Source organism: Anabrus simplex, chromosome 1, assembly GCF_040414725.1.
Source record: "Anabrus simplex isolate iqAnaSimp1 chromosome 1, ASM4041472v1, whole genome shotgun sequence".
Lineage (NCBI taxonomy): Eukaryota > Metazoa > Arthropoda > Insecta > Orthoptera > Tettigoniidae > Anabrus > Anabrus simplex.
This window is the reverse complement of record NC_090265.1, coordinates 1,445,389,416-1,445,407,824: the sequence shown is the minus strand read 5'-3', so window position 1 is coordinate 1,445,407,824 and position 18,409 is coordinate 1,445,389,416. Positions and strand designations below refer to the sequence as shown.

General features: G+C 36.4%; 1 protein-coding gene across 3 annotated transcripts in view; it reads right to left on the bottom strand.

Moving 5' to 3' along the window:
- l(2)09851 (WD repeat-containing protein 1 l(2)09851) overlaps nucleotides 1–18,409 on the bottom strand; it is a 194,839-nt gene that overhangs the window by 59,586 nt on the left and 116,844 nt on the right. For all 3 annotated transcript variants that reach the window (XM_067137931.2, XM_067137928.2, XM_067137930.2), the window contains one exon: nucleotides 7,965–8,136. In XM_067137931.2, the coding sequence (XP_066994032.2) occupies nucleotides 7,965–8,136 (172 nt within the window). The remainder of the gene's footprint in view (nucleotides 1–7,964; nucleotides 8,137–18,409) is intronic.

The following is an 18,409-nucleotide window of genomic DNA, read 5'->3' as shown; positions in this document are numbered from 1 at the left end:
AGAAACTACTGAACCGATTCTAAAAATCCTTTTACTAATGTAAATATACATTATCCCTGAGAGACATGGGCTGTATTTTATTTTCAAAACAATTCGAGGTGGGGACGATGGGGGAGATATAAAAATAATAGGCTAATATAGGCAAAATATCGAATTTGTCGTGCAAGGACGAGACTAAGCTCATTTTAAGCCCCTTGACCCAAAGAACAAATCTTGTTAAGTCCTATGGGCCCAAAAACCATGTTTTAAGGCCCTAAAACCGACCGTTATGGAGATATTGGCACCACACTACCCCTGCTCTCGGACTCGGATAAAGAAATGAACTGCCGTAACCATGGCAGCAGTGCGATTATGCGTGTATATTTGGGCATAGCTGCCAACCAAAATTTGTACACATAATCCCTGTGCATATCTACAATATATCTCAAAAACTTAACATGTTACAGACGTGAAGTGGTATTTATAATGACTTTTAAAAATAAAGAGACGTCTCTTTTTTATTTTCGGAAAATTTACGTAGGTGGGGGTGGAAGAAGGGCTGATATAGGGGTTGAATTCTTTTTATGCGGATACTTATATCTCAAAATGTTACAGATGTGGAAATACGTATTTGTAATCTCCTTTAAAAATAAAGAAACTTTTTTTTTTAACTTGAGAGAAGACGTTCTCACGTGTGCAGTTCTATGTCGCATGGTCATTTCAGTCTCCAAAGGCAACACCACAAACTTGGTTTACAAAGAGTTTCTGGGGTAAATGAAACTCAATTTTTCAGTGAGGTTTTATACTTTAAGGATTTTCAGATAATGTCTTAGTAAAGTACCGAGGAACGATTACTTTTATCAAATTACGAAATCCACGCGAGAAGCCGCGGGTAACTGCTAGTGTGTACATAAAGTTCACCGCAGATCGTAGAGCACACAAAATTAACGTCTTTCCCATCACCATCAATTGCAGGCTTGAATACCAACCAAATACGACTTTTAAGTTTAGGATCCGGTTCAGAAGTCTTGTACAGTGCGGTTTTTAGTTCATTTGTTGCTTCTTTTTTTAATTCACGATTTTTTCCATGGTTTCTTTTCTTTTGGAACTACAGTCCACATTCGTTTCCGATAACAGGATAGACAGAGAAGTCAAACTGAAAACCGCAGCAAATTTGATCTGCTGCACTCGACCATAATGCAACGCACTCCGCTGACACACAGTACACTGTACACATTGAAGCAGTCAGCCCATAGAACTACTAAAGCACTGTCCTTGACTCACCGCGTACGAATGACAGAGCGCTGGCCCAGACTGGCCCGTGCGATGACATCACGGGCTTCGTTTGTTCCAGCCTTTCAAAGCCCATTGCAGTCTACTGCTGAAGCAACTCATGGGCTGGGCCTCTCTGCAGGACTCGGCCTTGTCTCTCTTTGTGGCAATCCAATATTACGATCTGTGGTGTCTGAATCAAGCTCGCGAGTCCATGAAATTACATGTCGTGCTATACAGATTGTTTCCGTAATGTGCCTAGACGCACTGACCTATCGTGGGTCCTTATCATTTTGGGTGTCTATTCTGTGTGTGCATGTTTGTGCTGTCCGCTTGTGATTTATGGTATTCTCCACATCCCATCAGTGTTATTTTCATTTAACTTTCATTTCTCTTTTATTTTTGCTTTTGGGTATTTTTGGGCCTGACTAATTATTTTATGATTTTTCTTTAGCTTTATCTGTTTGATTCTTGATATTGTTTACCCGTCTCGTAACTATGGCAACCGTTCCTTTATCTAAAATCTTCTTTTGTTCGTTGAGATACTGCTTTTGGTAGGTATGGTGACTGTTGTGTGTTATTGATTGGGATATGCGAATCCCTGTACAGTTTATTTTGTTTTTCTCCCGCACCTGTCCAGCTTTTCAATTTTGTGGTTGAAGTATTTCACGTCGTGAAATTATGTATTTTCGAGCGAGTTAATATTCTGAGGTGTGGTTATTATTTTTGAAGAGAGAATTGTGGCTACTCTAGTCTATACTTATTGAACCTCTTGGTGTTGCTGAACACCTGTCAACATGTAACTCTATACATCTTTATATGTAAGTAACTATTCCATGCTTTACCATTTTTGTTCATCAGTTTATTCATCAAATTTTCACGTGTGTTAATAAATCCCTCATGTTTTTTTTTTTCCATTTTTTCATTTGGGGGGTACAGGTTTTACGTTTTCCCTGCTTCCTGTCATTATTTGCCTACGTACGAGTCCAGCTCCAGACTGTTTTAGTCTGTTCTGACCAGTCCATGAGGTATCGACGTGTGGATGTTGATATATACAGTTGAACCTGACTTATACGTATATCAAGGGGAAGAGAAAAACTACTTGTAACTCAGAATTACTTAGAAATCAGACTTACAGAATACATTTCATATTTACTTTAAAAAAAAAAACAAAAAAAACAATGGAATACACCTACATGTGCAAATCCTTGCAAATAATAAATGCATTAAGACAGAAAATATTATTTTGAACTTGGTCCAGCCTTGAAGAAATCAGATAGTTTGGCTTGCTCCACTTTTCTTGCATTAAGAGTATAAATCTCCTTTTGCAAACGTAGTAATGAATTCAGAACATTTTCATTACAACTTTTCACACTGATGTAACGCCTACACACGTAGACTGCACTTAACACTTCACTCACCCAACATACTTACAACAGGTGTTTAAGGATTCAAATCGTTATCTCCATCTCCATCACTGTCACTTGTAGCTGGTCCATCACTACTGCGTTGTTGGCATATGTCAGCAATAATCTCTTAATCCGGTTGTTGTCCACATACAGCCAGATTATCATTGAAATGCTCAAAAGTATCGAATTCTACACCCTCCGGTAGCGTTAGAGGCAGCCTCATCTAGTAAGACACCAGCTTTGCGGAAACAGTAACTGATTGTGGAGGATGACACCTGCTTCCAGGCAGCCGAAATAAGGTCCATTGCTTGTAGCAAACTAAAGGAGAGAGGTTCATTTCCTGCATCACTCAGTGTTATTAAATGTTGAACTAGTATTTTTCTATAATGCACTTTAAAATTTGCAATGATGCCCAAATCAAGCGGTTGTAGAACACTGGTACAGTTAAGAGGGAAAAATTCCACTCGGACATTCTCCAGAACGATTTGAGGTGAATGTGCTGCACATCGAACCGTAATAAGAAGGATCTTCTTCTGTTTCTTTTTTATTTTAATGTTCAGTTTTTCAACCACTGTTCCATTAAAAGCATAGTCATCTAAGAATTTCTGTTGGATTCATATTCCGTAGGTTTTGCTTTCGCACCCTTAAAACACCTCGGATTCTTCGATTTTCCTATCACAACTGGAGAATGTTTGTCAGATCCATCTGCATTGGTGACGAGAAGGACTGTTACACGAATTTTACTTTTCTTCCTTCCATGGCATGAGTCACCTTTTTCAACTAATGTTTTATTACGAAGGAGATTGTAGAATAGGCCGGTCTCATTACAATTGTAGTTGTTTGGAAGCTGATTAATCGCTTACGATACCTGGCAGAACCTCTTCTTTCCAGTGTTGCACCATGACATCGTCCACAGCTTTTGAGTCACTGCAAATTGTTCTCAGTGCGATTTCATGATGATCTTTAAATCCTTGCAACCACCTGAAGAAGCCTTGAAATCAGCAGTGTTACTCATCATTTTAACTGAATCTACTGCCTTTGCCTTCAGCATGTCGCCACTAATTGGTAGTGCTACGGCCCGCTTATGCTGGAACAATGTGAAAAGTACTTTCTCCAAATCTACGTACCTTCCGTGGTATAAGCAGTTCCTAAGTCTGAAGCAATTTCAGTTTTTGTTTGGTGTGGATTAGTGTCCACTTCTCGAATAAATTTTACTTTTTCATCTAGGGTATAACTTTTCCTCTTATTGATTGGGATATGCGAATCCCTGTACAGTTTATTTTGATTTTCTCCCGCACCTGTCCAGCTTTTCAATTTTGTGGTTGAAGTATTTCACGTCGTGAAATTATGTATGGCTAATCAAAAGCAACTGAATGACATAACGACTGTTCAACAGTAAACACCAGATACTGGCACCGTGGATATTTTTTTCCCACGAAAGAAATTCTCATATTCAAACAAATTTACTGTATTTTTCTTGTTTTTGCACCGAAACCGCCCACTTTGCTTGTAATGTATCTTAATCTTTGGCGGCACTGTGAAGGTAAAAAACGACGAAGGTAGAGGAGGAGCGAGATACAGGGCGAAGGGGTCTTGCTCGGATAGCCTTTGTTAAGCCCCCAGTAAGTTAGGGTCAACAATGTCACTCGGCGAAACTCTTTGTGTTCTGTTTCAGCAACGAAATCCGACCGCTCTACTTCCGCCTACGCCGACCAAGTGGAAACATCGCAAATACAGTACCTAGTTTCTTTTAAAAAAGCATGTGCACATTACAATTACGCAAAACTCAGTTATGTTTCACTGACACTTAATACGTATAACAGCGAATTACATATAAACGGATTACGTATAAATAAGGTTTAATTAACACGCTTTTAAATTACATTTTGCCGGGACTTAAAGGAAATTAGGTATAAATGCGAATTACGCAGAACAGAGTTACGTATAAACCAGGTTCAACTGTACTTGGTAGCAGGAAGTCCTCTGTGGTGAGTATTGCGTATCATATGGGTGGGTGAATGGGGAATGAATATGTACACAATAACTGGTGCAGAAGCAGAGAATACAAACTTCTGAAACGTGAAGTCAGAGAATGTTGGGAGAAAGACGATAAGAACCATAAATGAAGATATTCTCTATCAAATAAAGTACAGGAGATTATTTAGCAAATTGTGATCAGAATAAGGAGACATGTTGATAGAATGTATCTCATGACACTCTGAACCTCTTGAAGTCCTACTTTGCCTATTCCTTCTTTTTAACATCTTTCCTAACAGCTAGAAGTCTTCAACAGAAGCCAGGATATTGGGAAATTGTTTCACATAACCACTTGGCCCTAGTAGGTCAACACATAATAAATTTTTGAATTAATCATGTGTTGAGCCACTGGAAGACTGTATTGTCATATTCACTTTAACTAACCAACACTGAAAGTTACGGTTTCTGAATAAATGTCCCACAGGAATTCTTTTAATGCGCGTACAGCCAGGGACACACAGTTGAATTGAAAGGATGACCTTCGCCAGAATATTAACTTATCTTGGGAACAGAAGGCCTATTACTAACTGACTGTCATCAAAGTTGACTAATTCAATTCTAAAACTGGCACAGAGACCACTGTGCAATGGTAAAAATGAGTGAACGGTGAATAAAACATCACGAAAATAAAACCAATGTAAGCAATAATGGATGTTCTCAGTAATTCTGGACTTCAGAGGTAAAGTATTGTAAATGCAAAATGTGACTTGTTTTGATCATGTCTTTGTATGGATACACTATTGTCAGTGTATGTTTTGCAGGAATGAAGATAAGCTATGTGATACTATCATATGTGCAAGGAGAACCCAGCGATAAATAATGGAAATGATCATACAACAGTTCAACCTTATGCCCTTCGCCACACTCCTAATTGTATTGGCTCTTATGATAAATTATCATGGTCAGAACTGTCAATCCGATCTGCGTTAAAGGTAGCAAAATATGCACTTCAGCAGCTTCTTTCTACTGTCCTGTAAAGTTAGTGAACTGTCACTTATGACAGTTTACCTCTGACGTCCAGAATCGTGGTACAATGATCAATAGCCAACAGATTCTTAGCTACCATATTTACTGGCATATTAGACACCTTTTCTTTCCACTTTTACAGCCAAAAAAGTAAGGGGTGGGGAGTTCAACATGTAATAACCTCAAATTTTATGCAGTAAACATATGGCTGCTAGGCTATAAAGAGCTATAAATTATACACGTAAACATTCTACACTATTCTTTAACAAACTTATCAATGTATTTGAGTTATACAGGCTATATTTTGTTGGAAGGCAGTATTTCTAAATGAAAAAAAAAGACAATAAATGGTGAACACGACTTTTAGGCCTACATACTGTATAAAGTCAGTATAGTCAGTTTTAGCTACTCATATCACGTCATTCATTTCATCTCATTAATTCCTCTGATGAGGTTTAGGTCAGGAAGGGCATACAGTCGTAAAAACTTGCTACAAAGATTCATCTCACTTCATACTCGACCCCGTAGAGAAAAACGGACAAGGTTATCGTATTATCATATTATGCAATATTGATACAAAAGAACTTAATGGCCAAGTTATTTGTCTCTGTCAGCTGAGCAGTAGGCCTACCACACAGTAAACCTGAGTAAACCTAATCACTGCTTTCATTTGAATTATCGTCTTGTGCCGCCAAGTTCCCTGCTACTGGAACGTCGTCATTTTCACTGCCATCTTGTCAGCCTTGCATCAAGAGCAATCCAGATCTAGTGTTTTTTGAAACGTTTGAAAATAGTTTTGTTCCTGACTATAGAGTCCAAACAGTGAGAATCTATTCCCAAATGGTTTCTGGAGATGGTCTCTGATATTCCCAGTTGGTGCATGTGTAGCAGAAGTCACTCCTTCCGAATAAAGCCATGCTGTAGAAACCAGAAAGCGTGCCAAGCAACAAGCTGTTAACTAGCGTATGTTATGAGTTGTCCTTCCAAATGTAATACATAGTGACAGGAAGCGTTCTTTGGATAACTGCAGCTGTTGAAAGCCAAACCCTTATTTTTAAGGATATTTCATGCTTGTTCTCCACACTTATCACATCAGGATTTACCTAAACAGCTGTAAATGAGATAAGAGAGATCTCACTGTTTAGGTTTGGCACGCTATCAAGGGCCTGCATAGTGCCAGAAGTTCCACGATGGGAAGATTTTTTAAAGTTTGCCGCATTTATGGATATCTACACGGGTGGTGGTAATGCGTTTTATCATCATGATGTTTAATTTCGTACAATTGTTGTGTCCATTTTTCTATTAACGCAGAGAATGTTTTGTTTGGTGTCTACGAAAATCGTTACGTGGGGATGTAAAATTATTATTATTCATGAGGTACCTTGGCGAGTAAAACAATCGTTATGATTGGATTGTTTTTAATCATGTTTTAAACCTACTTCTCTCCAAAAAACCTTTACTGGCGTGACGAGATATTAAACGATATCTTTGTTAATGATCTCTCCTGCTATATTAATAACAATAACCATGAATATTTCTTAACTAAAGTAAACTAGTTTCCTCATCCCGAAGTGGTGCAGCTCTTTTTAGACAGGCCCCCAGTGGAAGGGAGTTGTATATAGGTCTACCATTTTTACCACAAATCAACCTTCCAGCCATTCATAAAACTTTGGCAGTACAGTACCAGGAATCAAACTTAGGCTCCCGAGAACCGCAGCTAATTGTCCTAACCATTGTGCTGGCGAACATTCTTCACTACAAAACACAGACATATATACATGACTAATGCGTGCTTGCAATGCGCGGGTCGGACACAAAATTATTCACCTATTTTGCATCATCACCAGAGTTGCAGTAGACCTACGTTACGGAGGTGGGACATTTCTTAACTACGAAACAGAGATGTACCGCATGACTTCGATGCGTGCTTTCACTGCCTGGGTCCAACGGACAAAACTATTCACAAATTTGTGTGATGTTATCAGAGCTGCCGTAAGGCTTGTACCCGCTTCAAAGCGGAATTATTGTTCTTATGTGACGAATTGCATTGGGGGTTCTTGTATGCAAGTTCATTTTTTTTTCCATTTTCTTTGTCTCGAAAAGCCAAGGAGGTCTAAAACGCAAGTAAATACAGTATTACTGTTTTTGTAATCTTTCTCTGTCCAACTACAAACTGCTGTGCTGAACCACTGACAAAGTTTAAAATAGCTCAAAGTGCACAAAGCATGAGTTGAGGTAAAGTCAACGTAATATTCTTTTACACACATTTATAAGGATTAAATTATGAAGTTAGCATCCTACCTTTTGTCTACTGAGCATGATGCTAGAACATGTCTTTCATTAGGTGACCACTGAAGATCTTCCACAGAATCGGTATGTCCTATTAATGGTCTTTGATCAACATGCCAAATGCCACCTTCAGCTGGATTCCAAATATGAATACCCCGTTTGCAATCTCCCGTAGCTAAAACTCCTACAAATAAGATAAACACAATTTATAAAGAGAATCTTCAGAATGATATACAATAGTATTCTTTTCCCTAAGCATATGTTTATGTTCTGTGTTGGCTCATGCAATAACTGCCCATATCATAGCTCTACATTATAAATAAAAAAGGGTGCATCATAAATCAAATATGACAAACTGAAAAACACAGTCTAGAAGGCAGGGGTTTGAATCTTGTCATTAGCAAATATTTTTACATTTCTTTTAAAATTTCTACATGGGCAACAGACCATAAATAGAATGTATATATTTCATACTGTACATCCCTGATATATGATGCAGCTTACGTTAAAATATAAAACGTGTCATTCATTTGCAAAACATCATATTACACACAAGCTTAAAGTGAATTCTGGCACCCGTCCCGTGTAGATGAGGATGACGATGATGATCATTTACTACTGCCAAAGAAAACATGTTCTTAAATGTGTTCAGTCATCTCAAAATCAGTCTATAATCCACTATGCACTAGACGATTCAGTGCTCAACTAACAGCATATTTTACCGGAGTATATTTGCCATGTTAAAATAAAACCATGATTGGGATTACATTAAATTTTCTGATGAGTCTACAATAATCAAATTATCACCTACAAGTCATGGCCGTCCGGTTTGAGCCCTGTAACTGTGTGCTTGCATGTGGGAGAAAATGGGCTCAAATCCCACTATCAGCAAGCCTGAAGTGGGTTTTCTGTGGTTTCCCACTTTGACACTAAGTAAACGCTGGGGCTGTACCATAATTAAGACCACCCTACTACCTTCCCAATTCTAGCGCCCCCCCCCCCACCCCCCCTCCTGCATTGCCAAAAGCATTTGTTTTGTTACTATAACATTAAACAGGATAAAAAAAATTAAAAATATGAAAATGATAACAGAAACAGTCTTTAGCGTGTGAAACTGAAATACAGAAACACATACTGATACTGATCACTTCCGTTTTGTAATTATTTAAATAATAATAATAATAATAATAATAATAATAATAATTATTATCATTATTATTATTATTTTAATTATTATTATTTATTTATTTACAGAGTTTACGCCCACACTGGAGCACTTAAATCAGACTACAACAAATTTGTCTTCCTTTTCTTCTCCCAAAAAGTCTCGAGTCTGGTTGACCTGGCTGCTCTCTCCGCATCCGTTATAACATATTGTTTCCTCTGTACAGTGGTCAGAGGAAGCCTGATCCATTTATTCTTCAAAATACTTTTCTCGCCTCTGTTTTCTATGGTTTGCATGGTAATATTAAACTCCTCCAAATCACTTTGAACTTCTTTAAATCAATTTTTTTTAATTTACTATTCCAAAAGTAATTAAATAATTGTTTTAAAACTCTGTTATCACTTAGTCAAAATATATGACAAAAAAAGGCAATTCTTCTTTTTCTCATCATGTCTGTGATGGACTCACTTTCCCGATAGATAACCTCATTCGGCAACAATCTCCACTGTCCATCCACCTGATGTTTCTTGTTTATGATCGTCCTGAGTATCCTTCGATCAACTCGTTGTAAGCGTTCTGTTGTTGATCTAGTATTGAGTTTAAATAATGTGTCACAAGCATAAGTTGCCTCTGGTTTAATAACAGAGTTATAATGCCTAAATTTAGCATTAATCGAAAGACATTTCTTTTTGTATGTAGGCCAAGTTATCCGTTGTGCCTGCTTCAGTTTATATATTCTGCTCTCTATTGATGGTTTTTCATTGCAATTCCAAGTGAGATTTTCACCCAAATATTTAAATGTACTTACAATTTCAATTTGTTTATTATTATTTAATAATAGCTCTGAATTTAAAGTTCTGAAAGTAGGCATTATTTTTGTTTTTTATTATACGAAATTTGCAATCCAACTTTTTTCGCTACATTTGCAAGTTCTTCCAATTGAACTTTAGCCTCTTCGAAACCATTTGCCAGTATCGCAAGATCATCCGCGAATGCCAAGCAATTTAGTTTGATATTTTTTCCAATAATAATAATAATAATAATAATAATAATAATAATAATAATAATAATAATAATAATAATAATAATAATAATAATAATAAACATAAACATAAATTAATGTAAACTACACCCTCTGTTGTGTGTGAAAGAGCACAAAAAAGAAAAGAAAAAAAGAACAGCAATAATAAAGAGCAAACTGTATTCTCTTTAATGTGTTTATGCCATTATTCACACAGTGTCAAACTCTACTCACTGCCATCTCTCAACTAGCATGGCCAGAGTGCTGATCTTCGAGCTCTGGGCAAAGGCCTGTGACAAAACTAGAGCAAAAGCCATCGATGGCCTTTTTTGACAACGCTGTTCTATCTGACATACAGGATGTCATCTTAACGTCATGTCTTAAGATTACAATTGGTGATTAATAATAATTAAGAATAACAATACTTCAACATGGACTCAAAAATTCAAAACAAAACAAACAAGACGGTATCAAGAATATAAAATTTTTGTATAAGTAGAAAGTATATTTGAACATTCAACTTACAATGTACATCAAGATTCCTTATATTATTTGCTGCCTTTAGAATGCTACTTGCTTTCGAAAGTATGCCAATTCAAAGCTCAAAATTATTTTATCCATTACTGTAAGTATAATACTGGGTGTCCACAATTAAACTGATGGTGTTCAGTGCGGCACAGCACGGGATGTAATGATCTAAGGAGTCTGAAATTTCGTAGATATGCTAATTAAACAATGTCTTCACAAATTGTCATAAAAATTATTAGTTTCAAGTCTTACGGCCATGCAAAAATATGGCGCTGTAAGCAGTGGTAGTGTCGCAGAAAAAGGCAGGACAGATCAAACACGTAACAACGGTGGTTCTGGCACAATTATTAGGATTTATGGTTACAAACACTGTTTGATATAGACTTCCAACTCAGCGATATGTTGCATCCTTAACACTGGATGGTTGACAGTTGCCCGCAGCATATTGGGTGAAATTAGAGCGACATGTCGATGTGTGCTAGCCTTTAGATCAGGCAGAGACCAGACATGTCCCTGATAGACATGATCCTTCAAAGATCCTCATGACCAGAAGTTACATGGGTAGGTCAGAGGATCATGAAGGTTACAAACCTGGAAAATGCCCAGATATGATGCGGTCATTACCAAAGGTTTTGTGCAGTAAATCTTTCACCTGGAAAGCAATACTGTATGTGGTGTTTCCCCATCTTGCATGAAAATAACGGTGTGGTTATAATTCTTTCAAGGCTGGAATTACATGTTGCATAAGGAGGTCCCTATAATGTGCAGATGTTGCTGTACACCTAATAGGCACAATAGGGGTCATCTCCTCAACAGAAAAACGGACCAAGAATGATGATGAAGTTGATGCTCGTTGTTTAAAGGGGCCTAACATTTACGTCACCGGCCCCTAATGGTACGAGATGAGACGAAAGGAAATGACAAATTAAAAGCCAAAAAAAATCCACTGACCACAATTCAAAACATGAGGACGAAGAATGAATGGATGGATATGAATTTAAAACGATCAGTGGAACCGACCCACAGTGTCTCACATGCAGAGAAGCTGACGTAGAACAATAGTATTACTGACCAAGGGACTGCTTCTATAGCATAACACTGAATCGATGATACTTGTAGTATTTATCGCTAGAAAAGTAGAACCATGGTATTTGTCATGTTGCGGTACTAATCAAGAGCAGCGTAGACTCGCGGTATTCCACACATTATTGTACTATCCACAGGTAATGAAATTCGCACATGTATTACAGACCTACGCTGTTTCACACATTGCGGCGCCATTTACAGGCAACGCAAACCTATGGTGTTCATCACATAAGGGTACTAACCCGTAGTGTTTCTCATATAGTGGGTACTAATCATAGGCAAGCCAGAACCATGGGTTCCCTCATTCCATGATGTCGCTCATATAGTGCTACCAATAACAGGTACTGTAAAAGCTGTCGCACTCTCAGTTGATACTAATCACAAACCTATTTGGTACCCAACATAGTAGTACTACGCGCAAGTAAAAGTGACCCATGGTGTTCCCTGCGAGGTGGTACTAATCATAAGCAGTTTCATGGTTCTAATTTGATCATCCCTTGGTCGCCCCTTTTAGTCGCCTCTTACGACAGGCAGGGGATACCATGGGTGAATTCTTCGTCTGTGTCTATCACCCACAGGGGGTGGACCAAGAATGAAGGAGCTTATAAAACCACACCAAACAGTCGCGTAAGCTGAACGTAATGGTTGTTCCTGAACAACCAAGGAACTGACACAATGCAATTCCACTGGCAGAACATTCTGACATCAAGAGTTACAGAAAACTGCACGTTCTGCTTGCAGCGCCATATTTTTGTCTGGTGGCAAGACTTTGAACTAATAATTTTTGAGGCATAATTTGCAAGCGCATTGCTTAGTTAGCATACCTACGAAATTTTAAGACTCCTACCATCATTACAGCCCACGTTGAGCTGTGTTGAACAGTTTAATTGTGGACAAGTGGCACTTTGAATTAAAAAACTGGAACATTTAAAGATTGATAAACCCACCCATTTCCACCAGATTAATACTCTTCAAACTACAGATCATAATTTCATGTTTTATCCTTCTATTAAGAACCTTACACAAATTAATTCTTACAGGGTGATCCAATGAATCCTGTATTATTCAATATAGCAACATCTGATGTAACAAGAATAATCCAAGACTTGGATAAGAAAGTTGTAACTTATACGTATGCCGATAATATGGTTGCAGGATGGCCAATTCTGAACGAAGTACAGGATAAGCTTAATAGACTATCACAATGGGCAATCAACAAGTTCACAATCAATACCAAGAAAATAGTACAATGACACACCAAAAAGGAGGAAAGAATGCATCAAAAGACATACCTCGATGACAACAAAATAACTTTGAACCCGTTTCAAACATTTGGAGATTTATCTCACATTAAAAAATAGTCACACTCCCCTATCTAAAATAACACTACCTTCCACACACAAAAACAATTATCCACATGTTCTTCATATTTCCTGTCTCAAGGAACTACACCTCAACTACTACTCTCCACGTCAATAAACATTTAGGATGTAGCATATGTTTACATTTAAACATATTTGAAATCCATCATGACACTGGTATTTTGGCCCACCTTGCCAGCTTTATAAGTACAGTATACTTAGCACTTCACTGGAAATGTAGATAAGTGGATAAGTCATCAAAAACGTACAGTGAGCCTTTTACATCAAATATTTCCATCTCAAATGGATATAATACCTGTAAAAGAGAAATCACACAGAAGGCCTTGGCGAAACATTATTATTGCGCACGGATCATATATATGCCTATCATTCATTCACACCTGCATAGAAATAAACATCTAAAATCTGCAACCTTGCTATTCTGATACAAAAACTGTTAGTTTTGTCTGTAGATTTAACTCTTTCAACTTTGAGAAATATAATGTTTTCAGCAATTATTACGAAGTCTGCTTTAAATGACCAAGGTTATTCTATGCATATTCGCCAGAGCTAACCCTGCTGGACATTCTGATTGACTATGTGAGAACACCACAAAAGCAGACGGCAACCTGCTCCTTCAATGACTTTGAAATGAATGGAAGACCCATGCCACAGCCGTGAGATTGTGGCGATCGTAACCGAGCCAAAATAATTACCCGTAATTCCTATTAATATTATAATTAATCTGCTGGCTATTAATCTGGATGGCACAACAAATATCCATATTTTCGAGATAGATTCAGACAGGGTATTTCTTTTTTTCTTAGGAGATGACGTTCATCTGGGGTGAATTAAATCCAATGGCACTCTTTCACTTGAATCTTCGTATCATTCCACATCCAAGCTTTTCTTCAAGTCTTGTACAAGCTGATTTACTTAATATGACCACAAATTAATGAGCAAGTGTCCATAAAACTGTAAAAATTTCGTATTCTTCAATAATGAAACAAGGTTACCTTAATGTCGCCAGGGCCCAACTACAAGTTGGGGCACTTTCGGGTTGATTTGGGCCAACTATTTCTATAACAGCGCATGCCGAAGTTACATGTGCCTTTTTTACACTACCCAGAATGCTCCTTGTGTGAAATTAATTTAGAGGTGATGCGACTTTTGAACATCAAGATGATGGTTTCAGTATATTACAATTACAATAAGGTCATGAAATGATGAACAAATGATTTCTGAGGCTCAAAGTTTTCCATTTTTATTTTGTCTATGTGTCTAACACTTGTAGGTTGTATCAAAGGCTGTATCAAAGAAATTTTTACGGTAGCACTGAGATTAGAATTATCATGACAAAACATTAAGAACCCAACATAAATGAGAAATTTCATCAGATCAGGACATAATTTTTCTTAATGCATTTGGATTTAGTAACGTCCCATACAAATTCAGTTAGTTCCTTTCTTAAATTAAGTAGGCTTGAAAATGAATTAAATGCAGAAAAATGACATGGTAGAAGTCCCGGCATATCCTGTATATCAACCGAGTGAGGCAGGATACAATAATCTGAAATATATTGTACCATTTCATTGCCCGATTTGCGTCATGAGCGGGAGTTACATCCCTAATACTTGCCATGCATCACGATAAAAATGACGGAGGTTATATAATGAAATAGTATATTCTAGAGAGAAAATGCAGATATAACCAGTCAAGTAGGCCATGAGTTAATATTGCGACGATCGGACCTAAGGAATCCAAATGGCCGTGAGTAAAAGAATCAGATTGTTGTCCCGAGTAAAAAAAAAAAAGACGACACTTTAAAAAAAATCGTATTGATCATCGGAACGAAACTGTAAGCTAGAATTGGTATTCAAGAAAAGAAGAGGTTGAAATCGGAGAAGAGAACTGCTAATAGTATAATTACGGCGGTATATAAACCATAAATACGAATTAAAAGCATCGGGCGTGAAAGAAGTGAAAGGAAAGAGGAAGACATCGCCCCGTAATAGTTGCCAATACGAACTCCTAGCTGAAATCTTAAAAAAAGAAGATTTAGAGATCGGCAGGTTATTGTTTAAGCTAGCGACAAACAAGAAATACTTAAAGTATTGCGCCAAATATTGCATCTTGACGAATAATTTACTAGATAGATAAAATATATTCAAAATTATTTATTTCCTGTCTGGAGAATGCATCTAATGCTATCCTTCATTATGTTTCCATCGCACGTAATCGACGGAGATAATATGGCTGAGTAAACCAGAAGAATGGGGTCACAATCCGGTGGGAGCCCTTGCCAGCCGTCATCATCCACACCCGAGGCCAGTCACCAGTAACCAACGATGACGTGAACCGCAACTCGAGTCGGGAGCCAAGGGAGATCCAGAATGAAGACCAACCCCGTCGAATAGCGAAAGCAAGATAAGTCAAGTTCCATACAATTATTTTTCGTAGTTAAATTACTTATATTTGGATGAACGATAGTAAATGATTACTTTAATATATGATTGTAGTATGGTTAATGTTTAATTCTTCAAGATAAAAGTTCCATGAGTAGTGTCATTAAAAAGGAATCCATATAATTTATTTAGGATATGGAGTTAGGTAGTCTTTGACGTTTCAAATCTATAATCAATGAGTAGGAATGCTTGTTTATTTCATGTGAAGCTTTGAAAACCGACGTTATCAATGTGATTCTGAAGATTTATGCCTTTCATTGTGTAATTCAACTCCAGTGCAATGCAGAATGGTATAAGACCGTCTTCTAGATTAATAGAACTTAATTTGACGATAACTTGACACCAAAAGTAAGTAAGTAGAACCTGAAATATTAACACATGCGTTCTTTTGCTGGGGATATGTGATTGCTTGTGTTACGGAATACCGTAAACCCATGGTATGTGATGAGATTATGTGAATGGAATAAACGTATACTGCACCATGTGTAAAGCAACGAATGATTTTGTTATGTGGAATCGTTGTTATGATCGATGATCTTAAGAGATTATAGGCTAAAATAATGGATATACGGAAGTGTATAAGTAATGAGGAATTGTTATTGATAGAATGCGTATTTGGTGAAATACGACTACATTTGAGCAGTTGGTAATATTTAAGCAACATAACGCTAATGTTAGGTTATAGTTGATGTTTTCGTCATGTGAATTATGTAGCAGTATACGAAGTCGGGTTATATGGCACATGCATACGATTGTAAGAGGTTAATGAACTTACAGGCTACTTGTGGTGTACGGTCATCAAAAATTATATCCTAAAACAAGGCATTTGCGATTGAAAATTAAGATTTTTTTTTGAGGAATCTCACATAATAAGCTAAGCCCAAGTTGATTTCCTCTCAAGCGCATGTTTGGAGGGAGGAAACGTCTTCATGACTTAAATGACTACTGCTTGTTAACAGGTAAATTTCAGATACCATTTCCTGTCTTAATTTCGCAGAAAGATGTTTGTTTATGAATGGAAGTATTGCATCCCTAGATGTTTGATTAGCTTGTTTGCACATGTATGTTATGATAGGCTACTCATATTTATTTTCAGATGGTTTTATGACCAAATTAGTTTACCTAGTATAAAGAATATTTTATTTTCGGTTTTATTTGAGTCGGTATATAGCTGTATGGAAATTTTTGAACCATATTTATAGAACTTACTTATATTGTTATCGTTATTACACAATGAAGACTTGAGAAAACAAAGAAAGCAAAGATCATACATATGAATTTTGTAGGGATATTCAATGAAATTCAGATGATATTTTAATGATGTTTAATTGATATTTGAGTGATACTAAGTTAATGTTCTTGATATTTCAACATTAATTCACCGATATTCCAAAGTATTTCAGTCACTTCAGTGACCTTTCAATGATTTTTAAGGAATATTTCAACATTATTTCACCGATATTCCAAGGTATTTCAGTCACTTCAGTGACTTTTCAATGATTTTTAAGGAATATTTCAACATTATTTCACCGAAATTCCAAGGTATTTCAGTCACTTCAGTGACTTTTCAATGATTTTTAAGGAATATTTCAACATTATTTCACCGATATTCCAAGGTATTTCAGTCACTTCAGTGACTTTTCAATGATTTTTAAGGAATATTTCAACATTATTTCACCGATATTCCAAAGTATTTCAGTCACTTCAGTGACTTTTCAATGATTTTTAAGGAATATTTCAACATTATTTCACTGATATTCCAAGGTATTTCAGTCACTTCAGTGACTTTTCAATGATTTTTAAGGAATATTTCAACATTATTTCACCGATATTCCAAGGTATTTCAGTCACTTCAGTGACTTTTCAATGATTTTAAGGAATATTTCAACATTATTTCACCGATATTCCAAGGTATTTCAAACACTTCAGTGACTTTTCTCAATAATTTTTAAGGAATATTTCAACATTATTTCACCGATATTCCAAGGTATTTCAGTCACTTCAGTGACTTTTCAATGATTTTTAAGGAATATTTCAACATTATTTCACCGATATTCCAAGGTATTTCAGTCACTTCAGTGACTTTTCAAAGATTTTAAAGGAATATTTCAACATTATTTCACCGATATTCCAAGGTATTTCAGTCACTTCAGTGACTTTTCAATGATTTTTAAGGAATATTTCAACATCATTTCACCGATATTCCAAGGTATTTCAGTCATTTCAGTGACTTTTCAATAATTTTTAAGGAATATTTCAACATTATTTCACCGATATTCCAAGGTATTTCAACCATTCCAACGTCATCTCGACAATGTTTAGGGAATATTTTACAAGATTTCAATAATATTTCAATGAATTAATAATATTTCAAAAATATTGAAACGAGATTGTAATGTTAATTTCGAAGATTTTCTTTTTTTTAATATTTTAGGAAAATATGAAGTGTATTTCAATTTGGAATTGGAATTCCTAAGAATGTAACTGAACATGTAATTGTAATCATACTTCATTTCAAGTACAATGAACTTTCAATAAAATAGGAGATAAGGATTTTAACCGAAATTCTTGTTATTTATTCATTTCATTATCGGAAGAGATATTAGATGGAGTACTTATAAATAATCAATAGATAAATTCTAAGATCTATTTTATTATTGGCTACAATTAATCGGAACTGGTTTTGCGGACGGACTTGGGGAAAAGGCTGTGCATTTCTCAGTTGAGTCCACGTTAAAAAAAAGGGTTAATTGAAATGAGTATCCCTGAAAGGTATTGTGCAGCGAACGAATATATGGTTTGATAACAAAATATGATTCTCATGTGGTATT